The following is a 26800-nucleotide window of genomic DNA, read 5'->3' as shown; positions in this document are numbered from 1 at the left end:
GTCAGCATGAAAGGTTATTACGCAGAAATCTCAGGAACCTCCTTAGAGAAGTGTAGCTCCTTTGATAAAATACCACTTTACAGTGCAAATGAAAAGAAAAAAAAAAAAAAAAAGGGCACCCTAAGGAAAAATGGCAAGATCCCTAAAACACTATAAAAGAATGTGGTTACCAAAAACAAAGCAAAAAAAAAAAGGGCAGTTCCTGTGTGGTAACCTCCAACGGGTTCTACACAAGGGTATAAAGGGCATATAAAAGTGTAGGCAAAGGGTCTGTTTGTGTTTATACAGAGGATCAAAGCCTAATTGGGCTACCCCGAAAATGAACTAAGATACGATATGAAAAAGAACTTCCAACATCAGCACTCTCTGGAAGACTCATGCCAGAAGATGATCATCAAAAAACCCCAACAAAGATCCACGCACTGCTACTGCTACAGCTGTAGATGCACTCATCCCACCAGTTCCTGGACTTGCCATGGGAATGAGGAAGGAGATATCTAAGCTGGCCTGTGCATACAGTAAAACAACAAATTTGACTGGATCTATACTGTTGGAACTCAACCAAGAATTTGGAGAAGTGCAAATTGTAGCGCTCCAAAGTCTTACAACTACAGACTATTTACTGTTAAAAGAACATATGGCATGTGAACAGTCCCCAGGAATGGGTTGTTTTAATTTGTCTGATTTCTCTCAGACTGTTCAAGTTCAGTTGGACAATATCCACCATATCATAGATAAGCTTTCACAAATGCCTAAGGTGCCTAACTGGTTTTCTTGGTTTCACTGGAGATGGCTGGTAATTATAGATATGCTTTGGTTATGTAACTATACTCCTATTATGTTAATGTGTGTGCACAATTTAAGTAGTAGCTTAAAACCTACACATGCTGAAGTTACTCTACAAGAAGATATGTCAAAGAAATAATCAATCTTCCCATGTTTTCTTCCGCCTGCTACTTCTATAGCTTTTCTTCTTCCTTCCTAATTACAACCCTTAAATAGAATTCGTGCCTCATATCAAATTTACCGAGTATCATAATTCTTCCAAGTGGTAAAGATACCTCAAGACAAATGCTGGGCATAGAAGCCACAGGGCATAAATATGCAAAGAAGTAAAAAGCTAACCTTTTCAAACAATAAGGCTTCCCTCTCACTTACCAACTTCACATTTCCCTGTATGGCCCCGGAAGATGACTGGTTAGCCAGAGACGGGTAAGATTCCTCAAGGGAGGAACAACCTAAGACAGGCACAGTCGCAGGGGGGCCATCAGGTGAGAAATTGGGGATCAACAGAGGTGAGGCTTAGAACCCCACCCCCCCGTTCTGAGAGAAATCTTCTGCATACGTGGATGTTTTATTGCCCTTGTCTAGCTTGGATTAACACATAGTCTACAGGCACACACCTGATCATCTACATTTGCTCTCTTACAACACTAAACTATGTTTTCTACCTTTATCTCGTATCTACCTACCACTTCAGCATTTTATTAAAAATAATAATAATAGAGAAATGTGGTATCCACATATAAATCAAGTATAAAAACCAAATGAGTATTCATATTTGAACTGACTGTTTATAGTTCATAATGCATGAGCAAAACCGAAAGTTTCTGTGATGACTGCCCTTGTACTGTTCACTATGTAACTTATTCATTATGTAAGAATTTGTTCTACATGTAAGAACTTGTTTGTTATGCCTCAGAAGATTGGAGACTGACGAAAATTAGGCTTGGGGTGGATTAATGATTGTGCATTGAGCATTGACTCCCCTATACAGAATTTTATTGTCGTTAACAACCATTTGATCAATAAATATGAGAGATGCCCTCACAAAAAAAAAAAAAAAAAAAAAAAGACAGACTTCCAATGGTAAAATAAATAAGTAACCGGGATGTAATGTATAGCATAAGGAATATAGTCAAGATATTGTAACAGCTTGGTAGGGTGATAGCTGGAACCTAGAATTATGTATATAAATGTTTTACCACTGTGTTGTACACTTGAAACTAATGTAATGTAATACTGTGCATCAACTACCCTTCAATAAAAAATAATTATTTAAAAAAAAAAAAAAAAAAAGAATGTGGTTGCAAAATCACTGAGGAAGAGGCCTCTGGACTGGAAGCAGATCACTTTCACCCTGGGCAGGGTCAGTAGGAGACGGTTCTTCCACAGCTAATTGGGGTAAAACTAACATTTCCAGAGTGTCTCTCCAGGCTTTAGTGCATTTGCATATCCTCAGGAGTGGAGAGAACTTTATCTCCATGTCAGTGGGTAAATACCTGGGCAACTGTGCCAGGAGCCATGCTACTCAAGCTGTGTAGCGAAGCTCAAGCTGGAAGAAGACCCCCACAAAGCAGGGGCTTTTGCAGCTAGCTCCCCCTATTACCCACCTTGATTTTGCTTTTTCTATTATACTATTGGTTTTGCTTTTACCTGCATTTTTTGCTAAGGGTTAACTAACCTTTGCTGAGCAGTGTGGAAAGGATGAGAACATAAGTTTCCCAGGAGCTTTTCAGGACAGTGCTCCTGAAGAATGGAACACACAGGGGCCCAATGGCGATCTTGGCATAAAGTACCGAAACCTACTTAGTTAGTCAAACATTGACCACCCCATTTCCACTGAGATTACCCCACTTTTTTATTATTACAATGCTAGTGAAACTAGTGATGGAAAGTTTTATAGAAATAGAGTTATGAGAGAATGTGGAATGGAATAACCCTGTCTGACACTTAATTAATCATCTCATGTTTTCCTCCCTCTGCTACTTATATAGTGTTTTTTTTTCTTCTGTCCTAATTACAGCCATTTACTAAACTTTGTGCCTTATATGTGAGATTACCAAATACTATAATTTTCCAGGAAGTAAAGATACCTCAAGACAAGTGCTGGGCATAGAAGCCATGGAGCATAAACCTGCAAAGAAGTGAAAAACTAACCTTTTCAAAGAATATTACTTCTCTCTCACTTACCAGCTTTACATCTCCCTGTATGGCCCTGTAAGATGGCTGGTTAGCCAGAGATGGGTAAGATTCCTCAAGGGAGGAACAACCTAAGACAGGCACAGTCACAGGGGGGCCATCAGGTGAGAAAATGGGGGTCAACAGAGGTGAGGCTTAGAACCTCATCCCCCCAGTTTTGAGAGAAATTGTCTACACCCGTGGATGTTTTGTTGCCCCTGTTCAGCTTGGATTAATACCTAGTCTATAGGCACAGACCTGATCATCTACACTTGCCTTCTTACAGCACTAAATCACGCTTTCTATCTATATCTTGCATCTACCTACTACTTCAGCATTTTATTAGAAACGTAAAGGAGAAAATGTGAGATTCATATATAAAGTATAGAAATCAAATGAATAATCACACATCATATTTGAGTTGACTGTTTATAGTTTAAGGTTTGTAGTTAAAACAGAAACAGTTTCTATGATATGAATGCCCTTGCATTGTTCACCATGTAAGAACTTGTTTAGTCCCTGCAGTAGTGGAGTCATGGAGACCTGTGTAGCATATGTCAGGGAGATTTTGGTATCCACCCAGAAGAAAGAGAAATGTAGATAAGAAGGGGAAATTTAATTTGCTGCCTACTGTGCCCTATAAAGGGGTATAAGGTGAAAATATGAGTTTATGATTTTAGATTGATTATAAATTTATTAAAGTTGCTAAGAATATTTTTGTGGGAAAGAATCCTAGCTAACTGTGGCACTAGGTGACCTGTATTTCACCCTGAGCTGATAGACTCCATAGTAGCTGCTACACACTGCACGCTCCTACGGTCACATGCACTACTAAGAAACTGCATTGCATAGAAACGTAAAACACAATAGAGTCCATGTTGATAGGAAAAGTTTCGGTCAAGGAACAGAAAAACAATCACCTGTCTAACACTTGACCAACCATGAATAGATTAGAAAGAAGAAGAAAGAAAAAAGCTTGCCTATACTTAATCAACTGCCTATACTAATTAATCATCAGAATAATAAAAAATAATCATATCCTTGTGCAAAATGGTATTAATAAAGCTGTCATTGGCACTTTGTCGAGAGACCACCTCCATCTGACTCTGTGTCCTGTCTCTCCGTGCGCCAACTCCGTCTCATCCTTTTGGGCTTCACACCCCCCACAGGAGCTGGACTCTGGCACAACTGAGTGTGTGCCTGAACCTGAGAGGTTAAGGGGCCTGGCTTGCTTGCTTGCTTCTTCAGGAGCAGAGGAGAAAGATGGCCCTGGACTGCAGTTTGTAAGCAGTAAATGGGTTTTCAACTTTAATTCTCCTTTTGACTGATTTTGGTTTTTAGAGGTATTTTGCCCCAGGATTTCCTCTCTCGGGACTTACACCTGGTGCAGTCCGCAGGGTGCCTCTGAACCTGAAATCTGTCATAATGGGTGTGACCTTTGGGAGGGCTGCTCCTGTGGATGGTGGGAGGCCCCAGTGGATGCAGGGGCAGAGGGTGCTCTCCTCCATCTGTTATTATCCCCCCAGCTGTGGGGCTTCCAACTTGGGAACCCCCAGTGGGGAATTGGTCTAGGGTAAAGTACCTCCTAGAGGGGTGGGGCCTTCCCCAGAACTGGGGAAGGGTGGAAACACCGGAAGCCGCAGAATTAGCCCTCCGTGTGTTAGAAGACTGCTTGGAGACCTTAGGGTGCCGTGTAGCAGCTGCCATTGTAGGGTCTCTTTTTATCCAGATAGTGGAAAATGTTATACAGGAGAAAGAGAGGATTATTGAGGGACTTAGGCAGGAGAGAGACACACTTCAGCATCGCTTGGAGGAGCTGGGCAATAACTCATGGGATGCTGTTAAAGAAGAGAGGCAGTTACTGAAAAGGCAGGTCACGCTCCTAGAAGATTCCTTAGCAGCGCAGAGGCGATGGGGGAGGCGGCAGGAGAAGCCACGTTGCAGGAGGCTGGGGGGGAGGGGGAGGAAAGAGCAGTGTCTTCAGCCCTGGAAATGGTGGAGTTGGAGCTATTGGTGGAGGAGCCCGAGGGAGAAGAGGAGGCGATGCAGCTGTTGGCGGATCTGCTACCCAGGCCACTGCTGGAGGTTCCATCTCCTGTTTTAAAGGTCTGCCCAGCTGTAATTAAGAAAATAAAAATGAAACAACCGCGGGCTCCTCAGCAGGAGGAGCAGCCCCCTCCCCAGGTTGGGGGGCACTCCTCGCTCTGCCCCTATACCCAGGATGAGCTGGTGGACATGAGCGTCCGGTATAGGCAAAGGCCATCGGAAACTCTGCCTACATGGCTTTTATGTCTCTGGGATATAGGGGTGTAAGACACTGTTATGTCGGGTACTGAGATGTAGAATGGCTTCCCCAATGACTCACCCTTCCCTCTAGCAGTGGTTGGAAAATGCCTGTCATGCCTCAGGGAATCAGGTACTCCTGGAATGGCTGACAGCTACCATTGGGATAGTTTGGTCTAATCAGGGTGATTTACCATATTTTCCCAGTAGTTGGAAAATGTATGCAGAGCTCCAACAGGTACTGCGGGAATTGGTTATGATAAACATCATCTATGATATGGACGCCCAGGGCCTTGATGAGGAGGTGTTCACTGTAGGAATGAGAAACCTGGTGCTGCACACAGCTCCCACATCTCTCTTTGGGTCCCTAGTGAATACTGATGCCCCCCACCTAGGGTGCAAATGGCAAGATTACATTCTGTGTTTATGGCTCAGTAATACTCCATTATATATATATGTACATCCCCCAATTCATTCTAAGAAGCTGGAATAGATTAAATGCCAAAACCTGATAAATAAAAACTGAGACTGATTTCACTTATAAATATAGATGTAAAATTTCTAAATACCATAGTGGAAAATAAAACCCAGCAGGAATAATATAACATGACCAAGCATGATTTACTACAGGAATGCTGAGATGGCTCACCATTAAGGAAGCTGTCAACATAATTTATATTTACATTTTTTTAAAGTGACAAAATACTGTATCAGTAAAGCACAGAGGCTAAAAAACCACTTGGCAGTCATTCCTAATTAACACAAGCAAGCAAACAAAACAACTATCTAAAAAACAAATAAGATCAAAGACATTTACTACAAACCTACAACAAACAACTTGTTAAGTGGTGAAATGCTAAGGCTTTTACCATTGAAGTTAAGACTAAAACAGGGATGTTTACTATTCAATATTTTTTGGAGGTCCTAGTTAATGGTGTAGGTATTGGCAGAGAAAGGACATTGGTATTGTACCTGTAAGTATAAACCTAAGAAACAACAATCAGTTATAACTAACAAGAAAGCTTAGTAGGTGTTGGATATACTTTTTTTAAAAGCTTTCCTTTACATTAGTTAGAAACAGAAATTGATTAGAAAAATACTGTTAATAAAAGCAATGAATTACCAAGAAGAAAAACAAAAAAGATAAAGAGCTTACATGAAGAAAACCATAACATTTTATTGAAGGACATACAAGACATTGATAAAACAGAGACCCTGACTACTGTTCTTAGACGAGCAAACATCACAGTGTTAATCTTTCCAAAATTTACATACAGATTTAATAGAATTTTAATCAATTTCAGTGAATCTTATTGAAATTGTACTAAATAATTTTAAAGTCCATATGGAAAAACAAATGTAAGAAGTAGCAGCAAATTTTTAGGGGAAAAAATGTAGGATGGAAATCTTTAGCGGAAAATTTGCCCTATCAAATACTAAAATTTACCATAACAACTATATGAAAACAAGGAGAAAGAAAGATCAGTGAAACAGACAATAAAGAATCACAAAATAAGTGTGACAAAGTTGTATTTTAGGTTACTGCAAAAGATGGTTCACTTAATAAATGGTCATTTATGCAAAGTTAAACTCCTACCTCAAAAACAAAAGTAATTTCCAAGAGAAATTAAACATTTAAATGTAAATAAGACACCAAGCAATCAAGACAAAATTAGCCCTGTTGTTTTCCTGATCACAGAAAACCTCAGTCCACGAAAAGGAGGAAAGGCCTCTTTCAGGCAGGTGTTTCTTCAGCAAGCTAGGGAAGAAACCACTTCTCTATAGATTTGCTGGGAAGCAGCCCCCCACTCCCCTGCAGACCCTTCATGGGCTTGTTGTTTATGGGTGTGGCTGCTCCTCACAACAAGTGTATTGGTAGAACTGTACAGTTCACCCCAAATAGAATTTTTATGATATATTCAAAGAAAAAAACAATATGAATCGAGCTAATCATGAAAGAGCCCTAAAGTGAAATTCCTGGTATGTATATTAATATTAATGCTTCATTTCTAATTTTGTTGCATAATTTCTGTATTTATATGGAATGACTCATGTTTTGCCCCAATCAGAATAAATCCTCAGCTGTGGATAAAGTCATTAACACTCTGGTAATTACTTTAAAATAATTTAGTAACATAAAATTCTCTGCTCGTTTTTTTTAAGCATTCAGTACTGCAAGATCAAGCACTGAGGACTGATCCGGAGGAACAAAGGTGATGTGAGAAACCACTGGAACAGAGCCAGCCCCTCAGGTGAGAGACAGAGGCCAGGAAAGGAAGGGAAGACAGAAAGCGGCCAGAACACACTACCTGGGTGCATCCAAGCCTAAGATGCCTCCCCTGATGAGGAAGACAGTTGTATTATTCACCTTCCAATTTGTGCAGACCCCAGAACAATGTCTACGTATGACTGATATTCTGCAAAATGGAACTAGATCTGCCCGGGGAGCTGGTGGAAGGAAGAGCGCAGATGACAGGGCACGTTATGGGGCAGGGAAGGAGGAGAGCCAGGGATCCCACCAAAGAGTTAGTCACTGCAAGGTCCTGGAAAACTGCTTCGCCCACGTGGTGTCCTGCGCTGGTGTGGACAGTGGTCTGGATCTGGTGATCTCCGATTTTCTCCTTAAAAGCAAACTGTTGGAGATCATTAAAAATATGCATGTATTAATCATTGGTTGAAGGTATCCTTTCCTAGAGCCAATAAAATCCAGCTGTTACACATCACAGGATTCAGAAATCAGAACAATGTGGGCTCCCTCTAGTGGTCTAAAACACCTTTAAAGATATTTAAAGGCAGTTTCTACTTACTTTTCATCATTTATTTTGATTTTTAGTTTTGTATCACCTAGTCCTTTTCCTCTTAGGAAATCCAAATTTTACAAATAGTTCACTACAATTATTCATCCCAGTAGATGAGGAGAGGGGAGTAGGCCTAGTGATCAAATATGATGGCTTCCTGGTCAGAAAGCAAGTTTATGTGCTCCCTTCAAAATCAGGAAGAAACTGAAGCAACAATGACTGAAGAGATGAGGACAGAGAGAGCTAAGCCACATGATGGGAGGAGAATGGAAAAAAGGAAGAGTGTTAGGCAAGGGAAAGGGAGATAAAACCACAACATTAAACTAATTTTCTCATTTGCCTATGAAATCATCTTTAAAGAAATGTAAAAGAAATTCAAACAGACTTTAGGTCAATCCTGGCCTAAGTCTGCAAGCTACTGTGGCTGCTGTGACAGTTATGATATGTTTTTAATTTTTCAGTGCTGTCAGTAATGTCTCAAAACTGCACAGTCATGCTTCCTATTAAACACTGCACTCTAGTGAGATCTAGCAGCTGAGAAAGAAGGGTTTTTTTACAGTGAGCAAGCTTGCCATTTACACTGAAGATGTGAGTCTTGTTATACAACAATGCAATAAAGTGTTGGGAGATCTACTGGTGAAAAAATCAATACAAACAAAAAAGTCCAAAGCAGAGGAAGTGAAGAAAAGCATGAAAAACCTCCACTAAGAAATGTAAATAACAATTATGAAACAGACAGGAAATGTAATTGGCACCTAACTGATTACAGCTGTGGCTGTGATGGTGAGCAATTTTCTCCCACTGCTAAGGGAGGAACTGTCTTTTAAAAATTAGTTTTAGTTCACTTTTCCTAGAAGAAAACATTGTTTTAGAAAATTAGTCTTTCTCAAAATTACCAACTAGTATAAAATCTCTTTCAAAGATGGTGGTAAAAATTTGAATGAAGTTCTCCTGAATTCTCCAAGTACAATGACAGTTTCTTTATTTGCTTTAGTAAAACTAAGATAGAAGACACAAAAAAAAGATAGAAGCAGCATTCTGGTACAGTATGAGATGGTGTCTGCAAAAAATAATTCTGTGACTGGAACTGGGTTTCTTAGAACTGTGTAAGCTTGATACTGAATAGTATGTCATTTATAGTTGAAAATAAATATAGCTAAAATCGATGTGTCCAGTAGTTTCTACAAAATGTTGAAGATTAGAACCCTTGTCAGAATAAAATTTTCTCATGTTACTTTTTCTATGGGAAAACCAGATGAAAATTAAAATTGTTTTAATTATCAGGGCATTATTCCTGCTTAGTGTGAGGTTTGCCTACAGACTGGATTCCCTCAACATTATTTCAGTAGTGAACTCACTGGACAGCAGGTGTTTATCACAAGATGTCATCTCTAGGGGTTTGCTCAGGTATTAGTAAAACCCCAAATTATGTCACATCAAAGGCCTTTCTTGAGGTGTGCTTCAAGAACTCAATGGGCATTCTCTTTAGGAATGAGGTGTTGTGTTTTCTCCACGTGGGTTCTCAGTAAGTCACTTTTCAGATCACAAAACCAAAACACAGTCATTTTGTGACACATATTCCAGAGCAGGTGACATACACATGCACAAGAAACTAAAACCATCAGCCAATGGAGTGTGTTTCACACTGGTTATTTTTCGGCAGTTTTTATATCTTTTATTCATGCTTAAAAAAATACTATGGTCCCTTAGGATGAAGGTTATGCTTTTTATTCCCCACATGGGGCCAGGATATTACCAGAGTGCATAGTAAGGATGAAGACACTTGCAAAACGAATGTATTTTGTTTCAATTTGTAGCAGAAACAGATGTACCTGGTTTGTCAGAAGAGCTAAAAAAGTCAAGAATTTAAAATGCATACAACTAAAGAAACAAAAAAGGCCAAACATTCCCTCCAAAAAATGTTATGATGAATAAAATACATTGACGATACAGTGTTAACTGCAAAACTACAATTTAAAACAGGTGCACTTGAGTACACTTTAGTGTATACTTGTTAATCCTCAACTATTTAAAAAAATACAGTGCTCTTACAGTATTATCTAGACCTTATTTGCCACAATTCATTTGTGATGTTCTTATCTCAAAAATGACAATTCTATTCTCTAAGTTGCTCAGGCCAAACCTGGGGGTCATCCTTGAATGCCTAGCTTTTGTTACATCCCACCTGCAACCTATTATCAAATCCTTCCTGTTTTCCTTTGAAGATAGACTTAGAACCCAACCACTTCTGCTTCTTCCACACTTACTACTCTGGCCGAGGATACCACTGTCTCTGTCCTGGATCACTGCAGTGGCCTCTTGGCTGGTGTCTGTCATTCTCTCTTACAATCTTGCTGTCACCACAGCAGCCGGAGTGACCCCGCCAGCATGTGAGTCCAAACGGCGCACCCTCTGACAGAGCCTCTCGCAGCTCCCATGTCACCTCGAGTTAAGCCAGTCTCGCCATGACCTGAAAAGCCCAACGTGATCTGCCTTCTCACTCCCTCCACTGTATTTCTGGCCTCATCTCCTACTCTTTCCCTGCTTGCTCCAATGCTGCCATACATGCCAGTTTGCTCTTCTTGAACATAGAGGGCTTCCCACGGCCCCTGCTATGCTTAGCCCCTAGACAACTGGCACTCAGCCTGCCAGCACTGCCTGGACAGCCTCACACCAAAGTCACGCCCTCTGGGGAAAGAAAACATTGCAAAGCTCTGGTGGTGACCAGAGTGCAGAAAAGTCACAGTCCCCAGTGACTGGGGACACTCGGGAAATGCACCTCTGCAAATCCGAATGGGTAGATCAGCCTCTTCATCTGCAGAGAATGGACAGACAAACTCAGGATCTCCTCTATGGGAGGTCTGTCTCTAGGGGGCCATCTGTCACCATTATCTATGCTAAAAATGAAATGCCACCAGTACATGGGTCTGGTTTAAAAAGAAAGGGAAGATTCTACAATTAGCATATGAATACTGACAAAAATAAACAATCACCAACAAATGCTTACAAATAACATGATCAAATGAAGAAGAAATGTGCTAGATGCCAGTAAAGGGTAGGAGGAAAATGTAAAGGTACTTATTTAAGGATACTGGAGATAAATTATAGTTTGAATGATTTACAATATTTTTCACATGCAAGAAAAAGTTTATGATGCTAAAGAGAGAGCAAAAGTGGGGGGTGAGGGAGAAAATTAAAAAGAAAGAACACAATTAAAGGAGAAAAATGCCTTAATTCTATTGAAAGTACTTTTCCCTGGTTTTCAAAAAAGACCAGATATTAGAGTCATGAAGAGGACCTCGTCAAAAAAAAAAAAATTTTAGTCTGTGAAAACTTAGGTAAAGCTAGAGACTGGGAGAAAATATCTGCAAACCACATATGCAACAGAAGACTACAATATAGGATACCTAAAGAACTCTAAAAACTCAACTGTTTGAAAGAGAAACGCAGTTAGAAAATGGGGAAAGACAAGAACAGACATTTCACTGGAGGATATACAGATGAGAAATAAGCACTTGAAAAGATGCTCAACACCATCAGTCATGAGAAAAATGCAAATTAAAATGACAATGAGGTATCAGCACACACTCACAAGCATGGCTAAAATAGAGATTAGTGAAGAGACCATTCCAACAAGAATGCGGAGAAACTGGTCACCTGCACATTGCTGGTGAGCACGTAAAATGGTATAAGCACTCTGAAAAACATTTTGGCCATTTCTTATAAAACTAAACATGCAACTACCACACAGCCAAGCAATTTTACTCTTGGGCATTTATCTAGAGAAATGAAACTTATGTTCACACAAAACCTGCACAAAAATGTCCATAGTAGCTTTATTTACCATAACCCCAAACTGGAATCAACCCAGATGTCCTTCAATAGGTAAATGGTTAAATAAACTGTGGTCCGTATATACCATATATGGAATGTAACACTAACAATAAGAAGGAACAAGTTACTGATATACACAATAACTTGGATGAATCCCCAGGGCACTGTGCTGAGTGAAAAAAGCCATTCTTAAAATAATTTATACTGCATGATTTAATTTATATAACAGTTTTTAAAAGACAAAATTTTGTAAATAGAGAACAGATTGGTGATTGCGAAGAGTAAGACACGGAGAAGGTGGGAGTGGAGGGGGAAGAGGTAGGTGTGGTTATAAAAGGAGGAGCCGGCTCCTTGTAGCCAATGACCTGTTCCATATCTTAACCGTGATGGTGAGAACACAAAGTTAGTCATGTGATGAAATTGTAAGCAACACACAAACACACATGTACAAGTAAAACTGGAGAAATCTGAACAAGATCACTGGATTGTATCAATGTCAAAATCCTGATTGGTGACATGGTTCTACAGTTCTACAAAATGTTATTACCATTGGAAGAAACTGGGCAAAGGGTACACAGGATCTCTGTATTATTTCTTACAACTGCACGGGAACCTACAATGATCTCGTGGGAACCTACAATGATCTCAATACAAGCTTCAATGAAAAAAATTGAAGTCATTACCTTGCCACGTCTGGTTAGGCACCTTCTCCAGAGTCCCTGGGTCCTAAATAAATATGTCACTGTGTGCAAGAGAGCAAGCCTGTAGAGTTGGAAAATGTATCTGGTTCAATAGGTGGTTAATTAAACCCACCACTTATATAAAAACTCCCCAGTAATCTAAGTCAGCCACAGTTTACATTCTGTATGCTATTCCTATCTCCAGCTAAGATGGAAAAAATACTGTCTTTTTAAGAAGTAGGACACAATCTTACTTAGTTTTAGTATATCATACTGTTCTTAAGGTGACAAAAATTAACTTTCTAATACTTATCCCATTTCATGGTAATTAAAATTGTTATTTAGCAAGAACAGTTTATTTTGATTCATGTACCAATCAATGAATTTTTATAAGCAACATTCAAAATGTCATGATTATTTTAATGACTTAATTTTAAAGACTTTAGCTGTAAGTGATACAAAGACAGTTAATGCAAAAAGAACTAATGGCAATAAAATAATGGAATGCAATATGCCTAAAATAAAGTGAGTATTATTATATTTCCAACATTATTTATTTATACATTATGGTTGTTTTGCTTTTTTACTGCTGCTCTAGTAACGCAAATAAGATTTTTTTTTAATGCACAAAATATAGTCCATATGTCAATTTACTATGATTTGACAGTATCTGCGAAATCTCAGAAAACTGTTTTAACAAGGTCCTGGCTCTAGGCTGACATTTCCAGTTCTAGTTAGTCTGAGAGTGGGGTCTGCACAAACTCTTCCATATTAAATTAATGTCTGCCTAATATCCAATCCCTGTTTCTGCCTGAAGATAATTTATAAAATAAACTTAAGCAACTTTCTTCACATGTAAATCATGATTGTGGATGCACAGAGTTAGGCAGAGGACATTTGCTTGGTTTTTGCGTCTATCTGTTAGTGTCACTGCCCTTCATTTCTGGGCTCCATCTGAGCACCCCACTTTTAGTTTTAGGATGTGCAGCCTGAACTAGCCCTGGTACCTGAGAAGTTGAGTGTTTTGTGTCTGCAGTCTGACAAGAACATGACCTGCAGGCTTCCCTGGAAGGAGAAAATGCCTTCTTCAACTTAGAAACCACTCTCAAAGTGGGGGCTCTTCACTGTGGGGTTAAATCTGTGCCTGTGGGCATTGGGGCACTGGCTCCTCACAGTCTCCAGGGGACCCTCCCTCCAGGGTGTTTTCCTGGGCAGTGCAGGCCCATAACAATGAGGTCTACGGTACAAGGGCTAAACTGTAAAGAATCACAGTCTTGTCACATAAAATCAGGGGTCACAAGTACCAACTGTACTTTCCCTACAGGATGGCCGGGGCCCTAACCTGTGGGGGTGGAGGCATGGAGAACATCAGAGCCCCTGCAGGGAGAACACCTGCCCTCCAGTGCTGGCTCCAGACACATTTACCAGCACAAGTCCCAGAAGAGGCGGGCTGCAGCCACGATCTCTCACCTGTCAGTGCCTGATTTCACCACACTCACTGCTGACTTCGTGCATCTAGGTTCTGTCACACAACCTACCGGCAAGTGTCTCCTGGGAAGGAGTCCACCCTGTCATCATTTTGTATTTCCTGTACTGACCATGGCTATAGGCACATGGAAAAGCAGAGGTTAAGATGGAAGATCAGCATCTCAGGAGGCAGCTAAATACAGGAGAGAATCCCAGATCTGCTGTTTCTCATTTAATAAACATCCATATAATGCTTACTGTGTACCAGCCACTGTTCTGAGCACTGTAAACATATTGACTTATTTTCTCTTCGTAACAATGTTATGAGGGAAGGTACTATTATCATGTGTTATTTTTCAGATCAGGAACAGAGGTCCAAAGAGGTTCAGTAATCTGTCCAAAGTCACAGTGTGACTGGACCACAATGCTAGCAGTAGAGGGGATTAGTAGTAGGGAGATTCTAGGTATATTTTAAGTAGAAGAAACAAGAGCTTTGGATTTGGGATTGGAGAAAAATTAATCAAGGATACCTCCCAGGTTTTTGGTATTAACAACTAGAAAGATGGAGCTGTCATTTGTGCAAATGGGAAAGATTTTATTTTCATTCTTCTTAGACACAACTTAATTTAAAAAATATTACATTCTTACATATTAAAAATAACCAAATGGACAATTTCAACTTCCACCAAGATAAAATATGTGCCCCACCTGAAACAACCACCAAAATTTTACATAACAACAGTCTTCAAGACATTGTACATAGGATAATTAAGGACTGTGATCTCTGAGAGATGGGATAAGGTGAGCGTATGGCTGCTCCAGCTTACAGCCTAGGGAGTTTGCAGGCCTCAGGGTGGGGAGAGAAGGGCAGGTGGAGCCCAGCAGACACCCTGAGCTGTGGTCTGAGTCTAGGGAGAGCAGAGCACCAGCTGTTTGCAGCACAGAGTACAAAAGAGGAGGTACTCCACAGAAACAGATAACTCGGCAGGTCTGAGATGGTGACCATCAAGATTCAGTCAAGTAGGGACCAGCATACCTGTGTAAGGACACTACCTAAGATCCGGGAAAGCAACGCCTGAACAGACAGGAGGGAACAGAGCTTTGGGCTCACATAGGACTGAGATGGTGACTGTTCCCATCCATCAGACTAGAAAACCTAACTCATGGGTCATCAGATAGAGTACCAGAGAGTCCTGATTGAGCACTGGGGAATAATTAGGGAGGAGGAGCAAAACAGCAACATACTATTGTATAGTTCTCATATTGTTCATGAAGTGGTGTAATATCTTTTGAGGGTAGACTGTGGTAAAATCAGGATGTATACTATGAACCCTGACGTAACCAATGCAATAAAACAAAGAGTTGAGCTATTGATTCCAACAAAGGAGAAACAATAGGGAACTATATATATATATATATATATACACACACACACACACACACACACACATATATATACACATACATACGTACATACATACATAAAAACCTCTACAAATTCATAAGAAAGCAGAAAAGGAAACAAATAGCAGATGGGGCAAACAGCAAATAAGTTGCAAGATGGTAGACTAAAATCTAGCTACATCAACAACCAGGTTAAATATAAATGCTATACCATCTCAGTTAAAAAGCAGATATTGTCAGATTGGGTAAAAACAAAACCTAATCATTATAGAAACACACATAAAATATATAGACACAAATAAGTTAAAAGTAAAAGGTTGCTAAAAAAAATGATGCCGCTAACACCAGTCAAAAGAGAAAAGTTGGAGCTACTATATTAATATCAGACAAAATAGATTTCAAAGCAAAGAATATTACACTAGGGATAAAGAGTTGCATCATAAAAGTAAAACGGTCAATTTATGGGAAGACATAATTATGTGCCTAATAATAGTGCTTCAAATCAAAAAAAGCAAAAAGTGATAGAACTATAAGGAGAGAGAGATATACAAGCACAAAATTATAATAGGAAATTTCAAAACTGTTCTCAATAACTGATATAACAAGTAGACAGAAAATCAGTGAGGCTATAGACTTTAACAATGTTACTAGCCAACTTGACATTTATGGAACATTCTACCCAAAAGCAGCAGAATACACATTCTGTTCAGGTACACATGGAACATTTACCAAGTGAGACCATACCTTCGGACATTCAATATATCTCAGTAAATTTTAAAAGATTCAAATCAGACAAGGTGTTTTCCCTGGTTACAATGGAATTAAATTAGAAATCAGTAACAACAGATTTCTGGAAAATCCTCAACTATCTGGAAACTAAATAACACACTTCTAAACAACCTGTGGATCAAAGAGGATATCAAAAGGGAAGTTTAAAAATATTTTAAACTGAGTAAAAATGAAACCACTTGCCAGAATTTGTGGGAACGCCACTAATGCACAGCTCAGGAGGAATTTATTTCAGTGTCCATCTTAAGAAACACGAAAGACAAGAAGAAATTAAACCTAAAGTAAACAGAAGAAAAGAAATGCTAAAGAAAAGAGCCAAAACCAAAGAAACAGAAAATCAATGAAGCCTAAAATTAAACTGGTCTCTTAGAAGATCAGTAAAATTGATAAATTTCTAGCCAGACTGATGAGGACAAGAAGACACAGATCACCAATATCAGGAACAAAGGGACATCCTGGCGACAGGGAAAAGGGGGCACACCTACCTGAAGGGGTGTGGCTGAGACTATGACCTCGCCCTGGGCTCAGGGGACACACCGTGAGCACCTGGTGGCTTTTTGCCAAGCATTTGCCAGTTTCCTAAACCCAGAGTTGTAAGTTCCCTGCCTGAGGCAGGATTTCCTTTTGACTACTGACTGTCCCCTGACTCTCTACCCTCAGGAAATGAAATGAGTAATGACCTAAAGGGCCTACTCCTGCCTTCTGAGCTGACTCGGGGCACGTGCAGAGCTACCTCTTCTGCTTTCTCAGCTCCTCAAATGAGCTGCTGTGGCACTGTCCTTCTCTTCCCAATCTGGTTGTCCTGTGCTTTTCTCCACATACAGATCACAGCTTCTACATGAGCAGCTACCCAACTGAGCACCTACCGTGTGCTCAGCACCTGGACATAATGCACGGAACGCACATGGCTCCCGCTCTCAGGGAATTCATCAGCTGGGGAGAGAGATTCTGAGGGGAACATTGGATGACTCAACATGTCATGGGGTCACCAGGGATGGCTGTGGTAAACGGAATGTCTGAAAGGTCCTTGAAGGGTAAGGGCTCCTCTGACAAGCAGAAACTGGACAGGAGAAAATTCAAGGACAAAGGAAACTCCAGGAAAAGACACAGAAGCAGGAAAACACAAAATGTAGCTACGCCTGTTATATCCCATTGCTTGTCTCACCGTGGACCAGTCTCAAACACTTAGACTAATACCAGTCTCAGACCAACTTTACCAGCTCTGGTTATAGTCTCTCTGTGATTGTTTTTAAAAACTGCAACATTTGGCTTAAACATAGAACGCAAAACAAAGGCATGAATTTTAAACACATTAGAAACCAAATGTATGCTGTGGGATGAGAAGAAGAACAGCGAGAAAGTCAGGATTTTATCATCTCATATCTAGACAAGATCCCTTGGGACACTGCAGAATGCAGTTTCTAAATAATGAACAGCTCTGTGCCGTGTTTATAATGCCACTTGTATTCTGTTTCTCTTTAGCTCTTCAATCGGTCTCTGTAATCATATCCACAGAGCACATTACAATTAGATTATAAACTCAAAGCTGGAGTATTACTTCTTCCTCAATTGGTAATACATATACCAAACTCATAAAACAGATGCCTTTCAAGAGATTCTGACTTTGATGGATGAGCAAATTAATGCCCATGATCCTGCCACTCAAGTGAGGACTCTCTGGTCCCAGTGCAGGGATGTGTTCAACTTTCTAATGGTCATTCCAGAGGATCTCAGATGGATTCTACTTCACATATTTGGTTTTCTTGCAAGCTATTACTGCTTGCTCGGTTGGTTGTATTTTCTCCAACGATGTAGTATTTACTTATTTTCAAAAGCTTCATGTAGTCACTATACCACAAATGAGAATCACATTTATCCTTTCAGCTCACATGGTAACAGGCCAGAGATCAGTAGAGACCATCATGGTGTCAGGCCAACATGATGCTTTGGCAAACAGGTAGGTTCACAAAATTACTGAACGTATTTTTTGCAAACAGGATTACTGTAAAAAACTCTGCTGGCTGAGCTTCACTCTTTTTTTATGTCCAAGGAAAAGGGAGTTTAGTGTTACTGTTCTCACTTCTTTACAGTTCTAGTAACTGTAGGACTATACAAGGGGGTGCTAATAAAGAACAGAATTTTAGAACTATAAAGGTCCAAAAGAATACCAATGGCAACCTCCTCATAGCAGAGATGGCTAAGTGTTCATGTTTATCATTTCCTCTTCCTCTTGGGCACACAGCCGGAACATTTCCCAGCTCACAGTGGCCATATGGTTTCCCAACAGACATGGCTAATTTCCCCAGCCAGCAAAACATGAGCGGAAGTGATGTGTTCCTTCCAGGCCTCGTCCACAGAACCCTCCCTCCTGCCATCCTATAAGTCCCTCCCATCCCCAACCCAGGTCTTTAGGGTCACTGATCCATTTTGAGTTAATTTTTGTATATGGTATTAGGCAAGAATCACACTTCATTCTTTTGTATGTGGAACTATTTGATGAAAAGATTATTCTTTCCCCCATTGAATTGTTCTGGTACTCTTGTCAAAAAGCAATTGACCACAAATGTGAGGGTTTATTGCTAGACTTTGAATTCTCTTTCATTGACCATTCTTATGCCAGTACACACAGTCTTGATTACTGTAGCTTTGTAGAAAGGTTTGAAATTGGGAAGTATGAGTCCCTCATACACAATTCTTCATTTTCAAGATTATTTTGGGTATTCTTGGTCCCATGCATTTCCATATGAACTTTAGGATTAATTTATGCAAGAAAATTAGCTGAATCTATAGATCACTTTGGGGAGTACTGCCATCCTAACAGTATTAAGTCCTCCATTTAATTCTTTTGGATACTATTATAATTGGAATTTTGTCCTTAATTTTTGATTTGATCATTGCTACTACATAGAAACACAATTCATTTTTGTATATTGCTTTTGTCTTTTATAACTTTGCTGAACTCCTTTTTCAGTTCTAGTGGGTTTTAATGGATTCCTTAGGATATTCTATATACTAGATGTGGCGTCTGCAAATAGAGATGGTGTGTTTTACTTTTCCCTTTCCATTCTAGATGTCTTTTATTTCATTTTCTTGCCTAACTGTCTTGCCTAGAATTTCACAATGTTGACTGAAAATAGCAAGCATCAAGAGCTGGCATCCTAACCTTATTCCTGATCTTAGCAGGAAAGCATTTGGTCTTTTACAAGTATATTAGGCTTTGCATTGATGCCCTTTATCAGGCTGAGGAAAAGAGATGATTTTTAAAATGTTGCTGACTGTCAAGCCTTTACTAATGTTTACAGGGAAACCTTATGCTTGAGAGCTAGGCCTAATGATAAAATAACACATGGTAGAGAATTTCTGCTTACTTTTAGGTAAAATTTCAGTTAGTGAAACTTTACTCAACTGATTTAAGATGCTCTTGACACAGATGAGTTATTCCAGAAGCTCCACAAAAATGAAAATATGTTCCACATCACTAATCATCAGGGAAATGAAAATCATACCACAACGAGGTATCACCTCATACCGACTAGGATGCTTATAGTTAAAAAAGCAAAACAAAAGAGAAAATAAGTGATGGCAAGGATATGGAGAAATTACAACCTTTGTAAATTGGTGGGAATGTAAAATTGTGTAGCTGCTGTGGAAAACAGTTTGGCAGTTGCTCAAAAAATTAAACATAGAATTACTATCAGCAATTCAACTCCTATGTACATACTCAAAAGAACTGAAGCAGGGACTCAGATATTTATATGCCAATGTTCACTGCAGTATTATTACAATTACATTAAAAAAAAGCCAAAAAGTGGAAAACCAAATGTCCATCAACATATAAATGGATAAATGAAATGTAGTATGTCAATACAAGGGAATATTAGTCAGCCATAAAAATGGAATGGACTTCTGATATATACTATAACATGGATGAACCCTGAACAACATGCTAAGTGAAATAAGCCAGCCACAAAATGACAAATAATTGTCTGGATTCACTTTTATAAAATATCTAGACTAGGCAACTTCATAAAGACAGAAAGTAGAGGTTGGGAGTGGTTGAATGAGAGGGGACTAGGGAGTTATTGCTTAATGGTAATGAGTGCACAACATCATGAATATAATTAATGTCACTACATTGTACACTTAAAATGATTAAAATGGCAAATTTTGTTGTTTTTATTTTACCACAATAAAAATTTTATTTATAAAAGTCCACAACTATTATTAAACCTACACTTTTACTATCTTTACTATCAAAACAATGCATGTTCTTTTCTAGGGAAAGCCTGGTAGCTTGAATCGTATCACTGATACACAGCATAAGCTCCTCTTGTTGAGTATGGTGACTACTTATTTATATGCAAGCTTATATCTTTACTCAATTCTTTTGCATTAGTGGTATGTCACTGCAGTTATATATATAATTACATTCTGCCCTCTGACCTTGAAGGCACCGATGCTGGAAGTCTACTTGAGTCAAGTTGGATTCTTACTTGCATGCCAAAAACACCAATCCTATTTCATTTGGGCAAATAAGGGGTTTAAGCAGGTATCAGGCAGCTCACACACCCTGTAAAAGGTCTAAAGAACCAGGCTTGGCAGTCACACAGCCAGAGCAATGTCCAAAATCATGCTCAGAGTTTATCAAGTAAGGATGTCAGGGACACAGCGCAGGACACAGACATGATCCCCCAACAACAAACACCACTGGAGCATCCCTCACCAGGACAGATTCTGCACAGAACCTCCGTCCTGGGTCACTAGCTTCCAGTTCAAAGTTTGGAGTGGTAAGGTTATAACTAGCTGAATATAGATCGTGGCCCATGTCCACGCCCCAGACTCAGGGGAGGCTAGGGAGGGAGGGTCTGGCATTGCCTGCTCTGGCAGGGGCTCTGCTCATAAGGTCAGAAGTCTCTGGACACGAGAAGGGAGTTTAGAAGCTCAGTGATCAAGGAGAATGACTCATGCTCACTGCAGCACATCTGCAGGCAAGCCAATTTGCAAAACTAGCAATTTTCGCTAGAATGTTTGAAAAGGAATCTCAGTAAAGGAAGCAGCACCACATAAAATGCCAAGCAAGCAAGAACTCAGTCCTCTGGAGGAGCCACACAAACTAGATACTATCAAAGTGTGGAGAGGAAAGCAGTGGGGAAGAGGTGCGTAATTTCATAAAGGAACTGCAAAACACCAAGCGTGACTCGAACCCTGAAAATGGTGGGGAGCCAGTAAAGGCTTTTAAGGAGAGAAGACTAGATTTGTGTTTTAGAGCAATCATTTGAGCAGTAGACTGGCCTGAGATCCCCAAGCCTGAATGCCAATTAAGAACATGACATAATTCAGGCAAGAAGTAATGTGGCTTGCTCTGAGCTCATGAGTTCCTCGTGGAGAGGAACTGAGTCTAGATAAAACAACTGCCTGAACTGGGAGCTGTTTGAGTTTGGGGGGCGGGGGAAGGCAATTAACCCCCAATTTCTGGCTAAGACTAGGTTGACGGTAACACTAGATTCTGGCTAAGGCTAGATGAACTCAGTTTTGGATAGCTGATTTTCAGATCACTGGGTGACATTCAGATGGAGACAACCTGGGTAAATAGATACACAGGTGGGTGCTCCATAGCAGGTACCGGGAATAAAGCAGAAGCCATGGGGTAGACAAGTCACATAGAAAGTGGTCGAGGGAGGGAAGGAGAGGAACAGGGATGAGTCCTAAGAAGGAGAAGCCCAGGAAGAAGGTCAAGAAGGACTAGCCCAAGAGGTAGGAAGAAAACCAGGAGACAAATCTCTCACAGCAGCCAAAGCATTAACTTCTAGCATGAACTGAATCATTCACTTCAAACAAGCCCTGTGTGTAGATCATGTTCATTCATCTTCTCCTGCTTTTATTCAAGCAGTTCAAACTAAGAATGAGAAAATTTCAACTTTCTGTAACAGCTGTGTGAACATGTTTCTAATTAAGAATACATTTTCTACCTACTCTGATGACCTGGGGTCCTCGGAGGAACAATCCAAAGACAGCGTGAAGCAGCAGCGTTGTCAGTCTCTAAGCCAGCCCTCTGACACCTGTTACCCATCCCTTCCCACAGAGACTCTGAGACAGGACTGTGTGGTGGTGGCCCTAGTGTGGCTGCAATAGTTCCAGCGTTTACAGCCCACCCCTAACCACTTATCTGGCCTGGCTGTAATTTCTCTGGGGCCCTAGAGACCAGGAAGGTTTCCCCAAGATGACTCCTTCCTTCCCCAGGTGGCCTGTGCAGTGATCACGTGCAGCAAGAGCTGAGAAAGGGCAGAAAGGGGAGAGGAAGAGGGGTATGGATTCCTCATGCAAGTGATTCACAGACATGGGTTTCTAGCTCATTCACTGCCCACTGGGCTCCTCCTGCCAGGCTCAAAGGTACCTGAGACTCAGAGGGAGCAGAGGTAAATTCAGGATCTATGGCCAGAACAGAGCCTTCTCCCATCACTCCCTCTCTCACTGTCAGGCCCTCCATCCAATACCCAAGCTTGAAACGTACAGTCACTCATGACATCCCTGCACCCCTAACACACTCCACATACCTCACACCACTGAGACCTTTGAATACTGCCTCTAGAAGAACCACTGTCTGCTCTGTTCCAAGCAACCGAGGTCCCTTTCCTGGACCACTGCTATCACTGCCTACCTCATTTTCACTCCTGATTCCTCAGGAAACATCCTCCACGATGCATATGAGAACCACCCTCTATGCATGCTCAGCGGGATGAGGGTTGTTTATTTATTTTTTTACTTTAAACTGGTAGGAATAAAAGTACTACACTGTCTTAGTCACTTATCTTTTTTTTTTGGTACATGGATCTTTATTTATTTATTTATTTTTATTTTGATATCATTAATGTAAAATTACATGAACAATATTATGGTTACTAGACTCCTATTATCAAGTGCCCCCCACATACCCCATTATGGTCACTGTCCATCAGCATAGTAAGATGCTATAGAATCACTACTTGTCTTCTCTGTATATACTGCCTTTCCCGTGTTTCCCCCACCACACACATTATGTGTGCTCATTGTAATGCCCCCTTTTCCCCCTTATCCCTCCCTTCCCACCCATCCTCCCTAGTCCCTTTCCCTTTGGTAACTGTTAGTCCATTCTTGGGTTCTGTGAGTCTGCTGCTGTTTTGTTCCTTCAATTTTTGCTTTGTTCTTATATTCCACAGATGAATGAAATCATTTGATACTTGTCTTTCTCCACCCGGCTTATTTCACTTAGCATAGTATCCTCTAGTTCCATCCATGTTGTTGCAAATGGTAGGATTTGTTTTCTTCTTATGGCTGAGTAATATTCCATTGTGTATATGTACCACATCTTCTTTATCCATTCATCTACTGATGGACACTTAGGTCACTTCCATTTCTTGGCTAATGCAAATAGTGCTGCGATAAACATAGGGGTGCATATCTTTTTCAAACTGGGATGCTGCTTTCTTAGGGTAAATTCCTAGAAGTGGAATTCCTGGGTCAATGGTATTCCTATTTTGAGCTTTTCTGAGGAACCTCCATACTGCTTTCCACAATGGTGGAACTAATTTACATTCCCAACAGCAGTGTAGGAGGATTCCCCTTTCTCCACATCTTCGCCAACATTTGTTGTTGTTTGTCTTTTGGATGTTGGCCACCCTGACTGGTATGAGGTGGTATCTCATTGTGGTTTTAATTTGCATTTCTCTGATGATTAGCGATGTGGAGCATCTTTTCATGTGCCTGTTGGTCATCTCAATTTCTTCTCTGGAGAACTGTCTGTTCAGCTCCTCTGCCCATTTTTTAGTTAGCTTATTTGATTTTTGTTTGTTGAAGTGCGTGAGCTCTTTATATATTTTGGATGTCAACCCGTCGGATACATCATTTATGAATATATTCTCCCATACTGCAGGATGTCTCTTTGTTCTACTGATGGTGTCCTTTGCTGTACAGAAGCTTTTTAGTTTGATATGGTCCCACTTGTTCATTTTTGCTTTTGTTTCCCTTGCCCGTAGAGATATGTTCATGAAGAAGTTGCTCATGTTTATGTCCAAGAGATTTCTGCGTATATCTTTTTCTAAGAGTTTTATGGTTTCATGACTTACATTCAGGTCTTTGATCCATTTTGAGTTTCTTTTGTGTATGGGGTTAGACAATGATCCAGTTTCATTCTCTTCCATGTAGCTGTCCAGTTTTGCCAACACCAGCTGCTGAAGAGGCTGTCATTTCCCCACTGTATATCTATGGCTCCTTTATTGTATATTAATTGACAATATATGCTTGGGTTTATATCAGGGCTCTCTATTCTGTTCCACTGGTCTATGGGTCTGTTCTTGTGCCAGTACCAAATTGTCTTGACTACTGTGGCTTTGTAGTACAGCTTGAAGTCAGGGAGCATAATTCCTCCTGCTTTATTCTTCCTTCTCAGGATTGCTTTGGCTATTCAGGTCTTTTGTGGTTCCATATGAATTTTAGAACTATTTGCTCTAGTTCATTGAAGAATGCTGTAGGTATTTTGATAGGGATTGCATTGAATCTGTAGATTGCTTTAGGCATGATGGCCATTTTGACAATATTAATTCTTCCTAGCCAAGAGCATGGGATGAATTTCCATTTCTTAGTGTCCTCTTTAATTTCTCTTAAAAGTGTCTTGTATTTTTCAGGGTATAGGTCTTTCACTTCCTTGGTTAGGTTTATTCCTAGGTATTTAATTCTTTTTGATGCATTGTGAATGGAATTGTTTTCCTGATTTCTCTTTCTGCTAGTTCATTGTTAGCGTATAGAAATGCAACAGATTTCTCTGTATTAATTTTGTATCTCGCAACTTTGCTGAATTCAGATATTAGATCTAGTAGTTTTGGAGTGGATTCTTCAGGGTTTTTATGTACAATATCATGTTACCTGCAAATAGGGATGGTTTGACTTCTTCCTTGCCAGTCTGGATGCCTTGTCTTTCTTTGTGTTGTCTGATTGCCATGGCTAGGACCTCCAGTACTATGTTGAAAAGAAGTGAGGAGAGTGGGCATACCTGTCTTGTTCCCAATCTTAAAGATGAGGGTTGTTTTTGTTTTCCAAACTGCAGATGTGATCAGGCCACCACCCTGGCACACTCCTGCCCCTTACCCTGCTCTGACCAATGATTGTCCAGGGCTTGTAAGTGGAGGAAAAGTATCCTTGATTCATCCTGAACCAGCCAGGTCATCTGGCCTCTGGGTCCTCCCTGGCCTTCCCCCACATTTCCCCGGCTCCCTCATTGCTCTCGAGCAGGACCATCTTCCTCTCTGCCCAAAGCTTCCCCTCTGTGGTCCCTCCTCCCCGTCTTTCACTTCGGGTTCCATGTGATCATTCCTCCTCAAAAATATCTTCTCCCTGACACCTGAACATGTCAAGTTACTCTACTCTGCACTCTAGCCATTTTTATCTCTTTGTGTGACTATCTGGCACATCATGTCCACACTACACGAATCTCCAAGAGGCCAGGCACCAAGCCTGTTTCTGCCCAGGGCCAGAACAAGATGTGATAAGCCCCCAAATATCTGCTAGGTGATTGCCCCTCAGGGGGCACAGTCAACCCCATGGTCAGAGGCCACTGAACTGCCCTTCTCCAGCACCACAAAGCACTTAAATCCCATTTGGTAAGGAGGAAGGAATATAACGGGAGAAGAATTACTAAGCAAGGAAAGATGCTTTAGGTCTCCTCTCCTTTTTCCAAGTTACCAAAATAAATCTGTAAGTGGTGGTGGCAGGGAAGGGATGCATTTAGGAAGAGAGAGGCCCAGTTTTCAAATTTGCTTCTCTCCCTTACACATTTTTCTTCTGTTTCAATATCAAAATGCCAGCAATTTATGAGGAATCCAATAGAGATTGGTCACTTCAAACCTCAGGTTTTCGGGAAATCATTCCTTATAATATGCCAATCATCTCTTCACTTTGGATTTATTTATTGTTTGTTTTGTAACAGAGTTATCACTTCTACTTCCAAATGACAACATTCAATATACTCTAGAATATTCACATAATAAAGTTAGAAAGCATTAAGTGAAAAAGTCATTGAAATCAGCATTCTTAGGGAAAATGAATTGAATGATGAAAATCAGGAAGCTTTAAAAAGACTGCCAACTTATCTCTTTAGTCAGGGAGATGACTAACATATGGATTGTAAAATTATCTTTCCCATTTTAGACTCACTTTCAGAATTAGCAACACACTATTTGTCCTGTTCACCAAACCTTCAAGTATCTTCATCTTTCATTAATATCTCTAATTAGCATCATTCTGATAGTTCCTTCACTGCATTCTGAGATGTAACATTTATGATTATTTTTATAATGCCAGAAACAGTGCATCTGTGGAGTCCTGCAACTCACTGCCAGCCATGTAGAAGCACCAGTGTGCACATCAACACAGTGATACTAAGTGATGAATTAACAAGTCAGAGAAAAAAGCTATTTAAAAAGCACCACAGAGGGGCGGAAGATGGTGGCGTGAGTAGAGCAGCGGAAATCTCCTCCCAAAACAACATATATCTATGAAAATATAACAAAGACAACCCTTCCTAGAATAAAGACCAGAGGACACAGGACAATA

At 40.3% G+C, this 26800-nt stretch overlaps 1 protein-coding gene across 4 annotated transcripts in view; it reads right to left on the bottom strand.

The window, feature by feature from the left end:
• Positions 1-26800, bottom strand: part of ANO10 (anoctamin 10) — a 272762-nt gene that overhangs the window by 137536 nt on the left and 108426 nt on the right. For 3 of the 4 annotated variants that reach the window (XM_057497322.1, XM_057497324.1, XM_057497327.1), the window contains exon 12: positions 4841-5077. The exons of the other annotated variant lie outside the window; for it this stretch is intronic. In XM_057497322.1, the coding sequence (XP_057353305.1) occupies positions 4856-5077 (222 nt within the window). In that variant the 3' untranslated portion in view covers positions 4841-4855. Of the gene's footprint in view, positions 1-4840; positions 5078-26800 lie in introns of those variants that run through there. 4 annotated transcript variants of the gene reach the window in all.

This window comes from Manis pentadactyla, chromosome 1 (assembly GCF_030020395.1).
Source record: "Manis pentadactyla isolate mManPen7 chromosome 1, mManPen7.hap1, whole genome shotgun sequence".
NCBI lineage: Eukaryota > Metazoa > Chordata > Mammalia > Pholidota > Manidae > Manis > Manis pentadactyla.
This window is presented reverse-complemented; position numbering and strand designations above follow the sequence as displayed.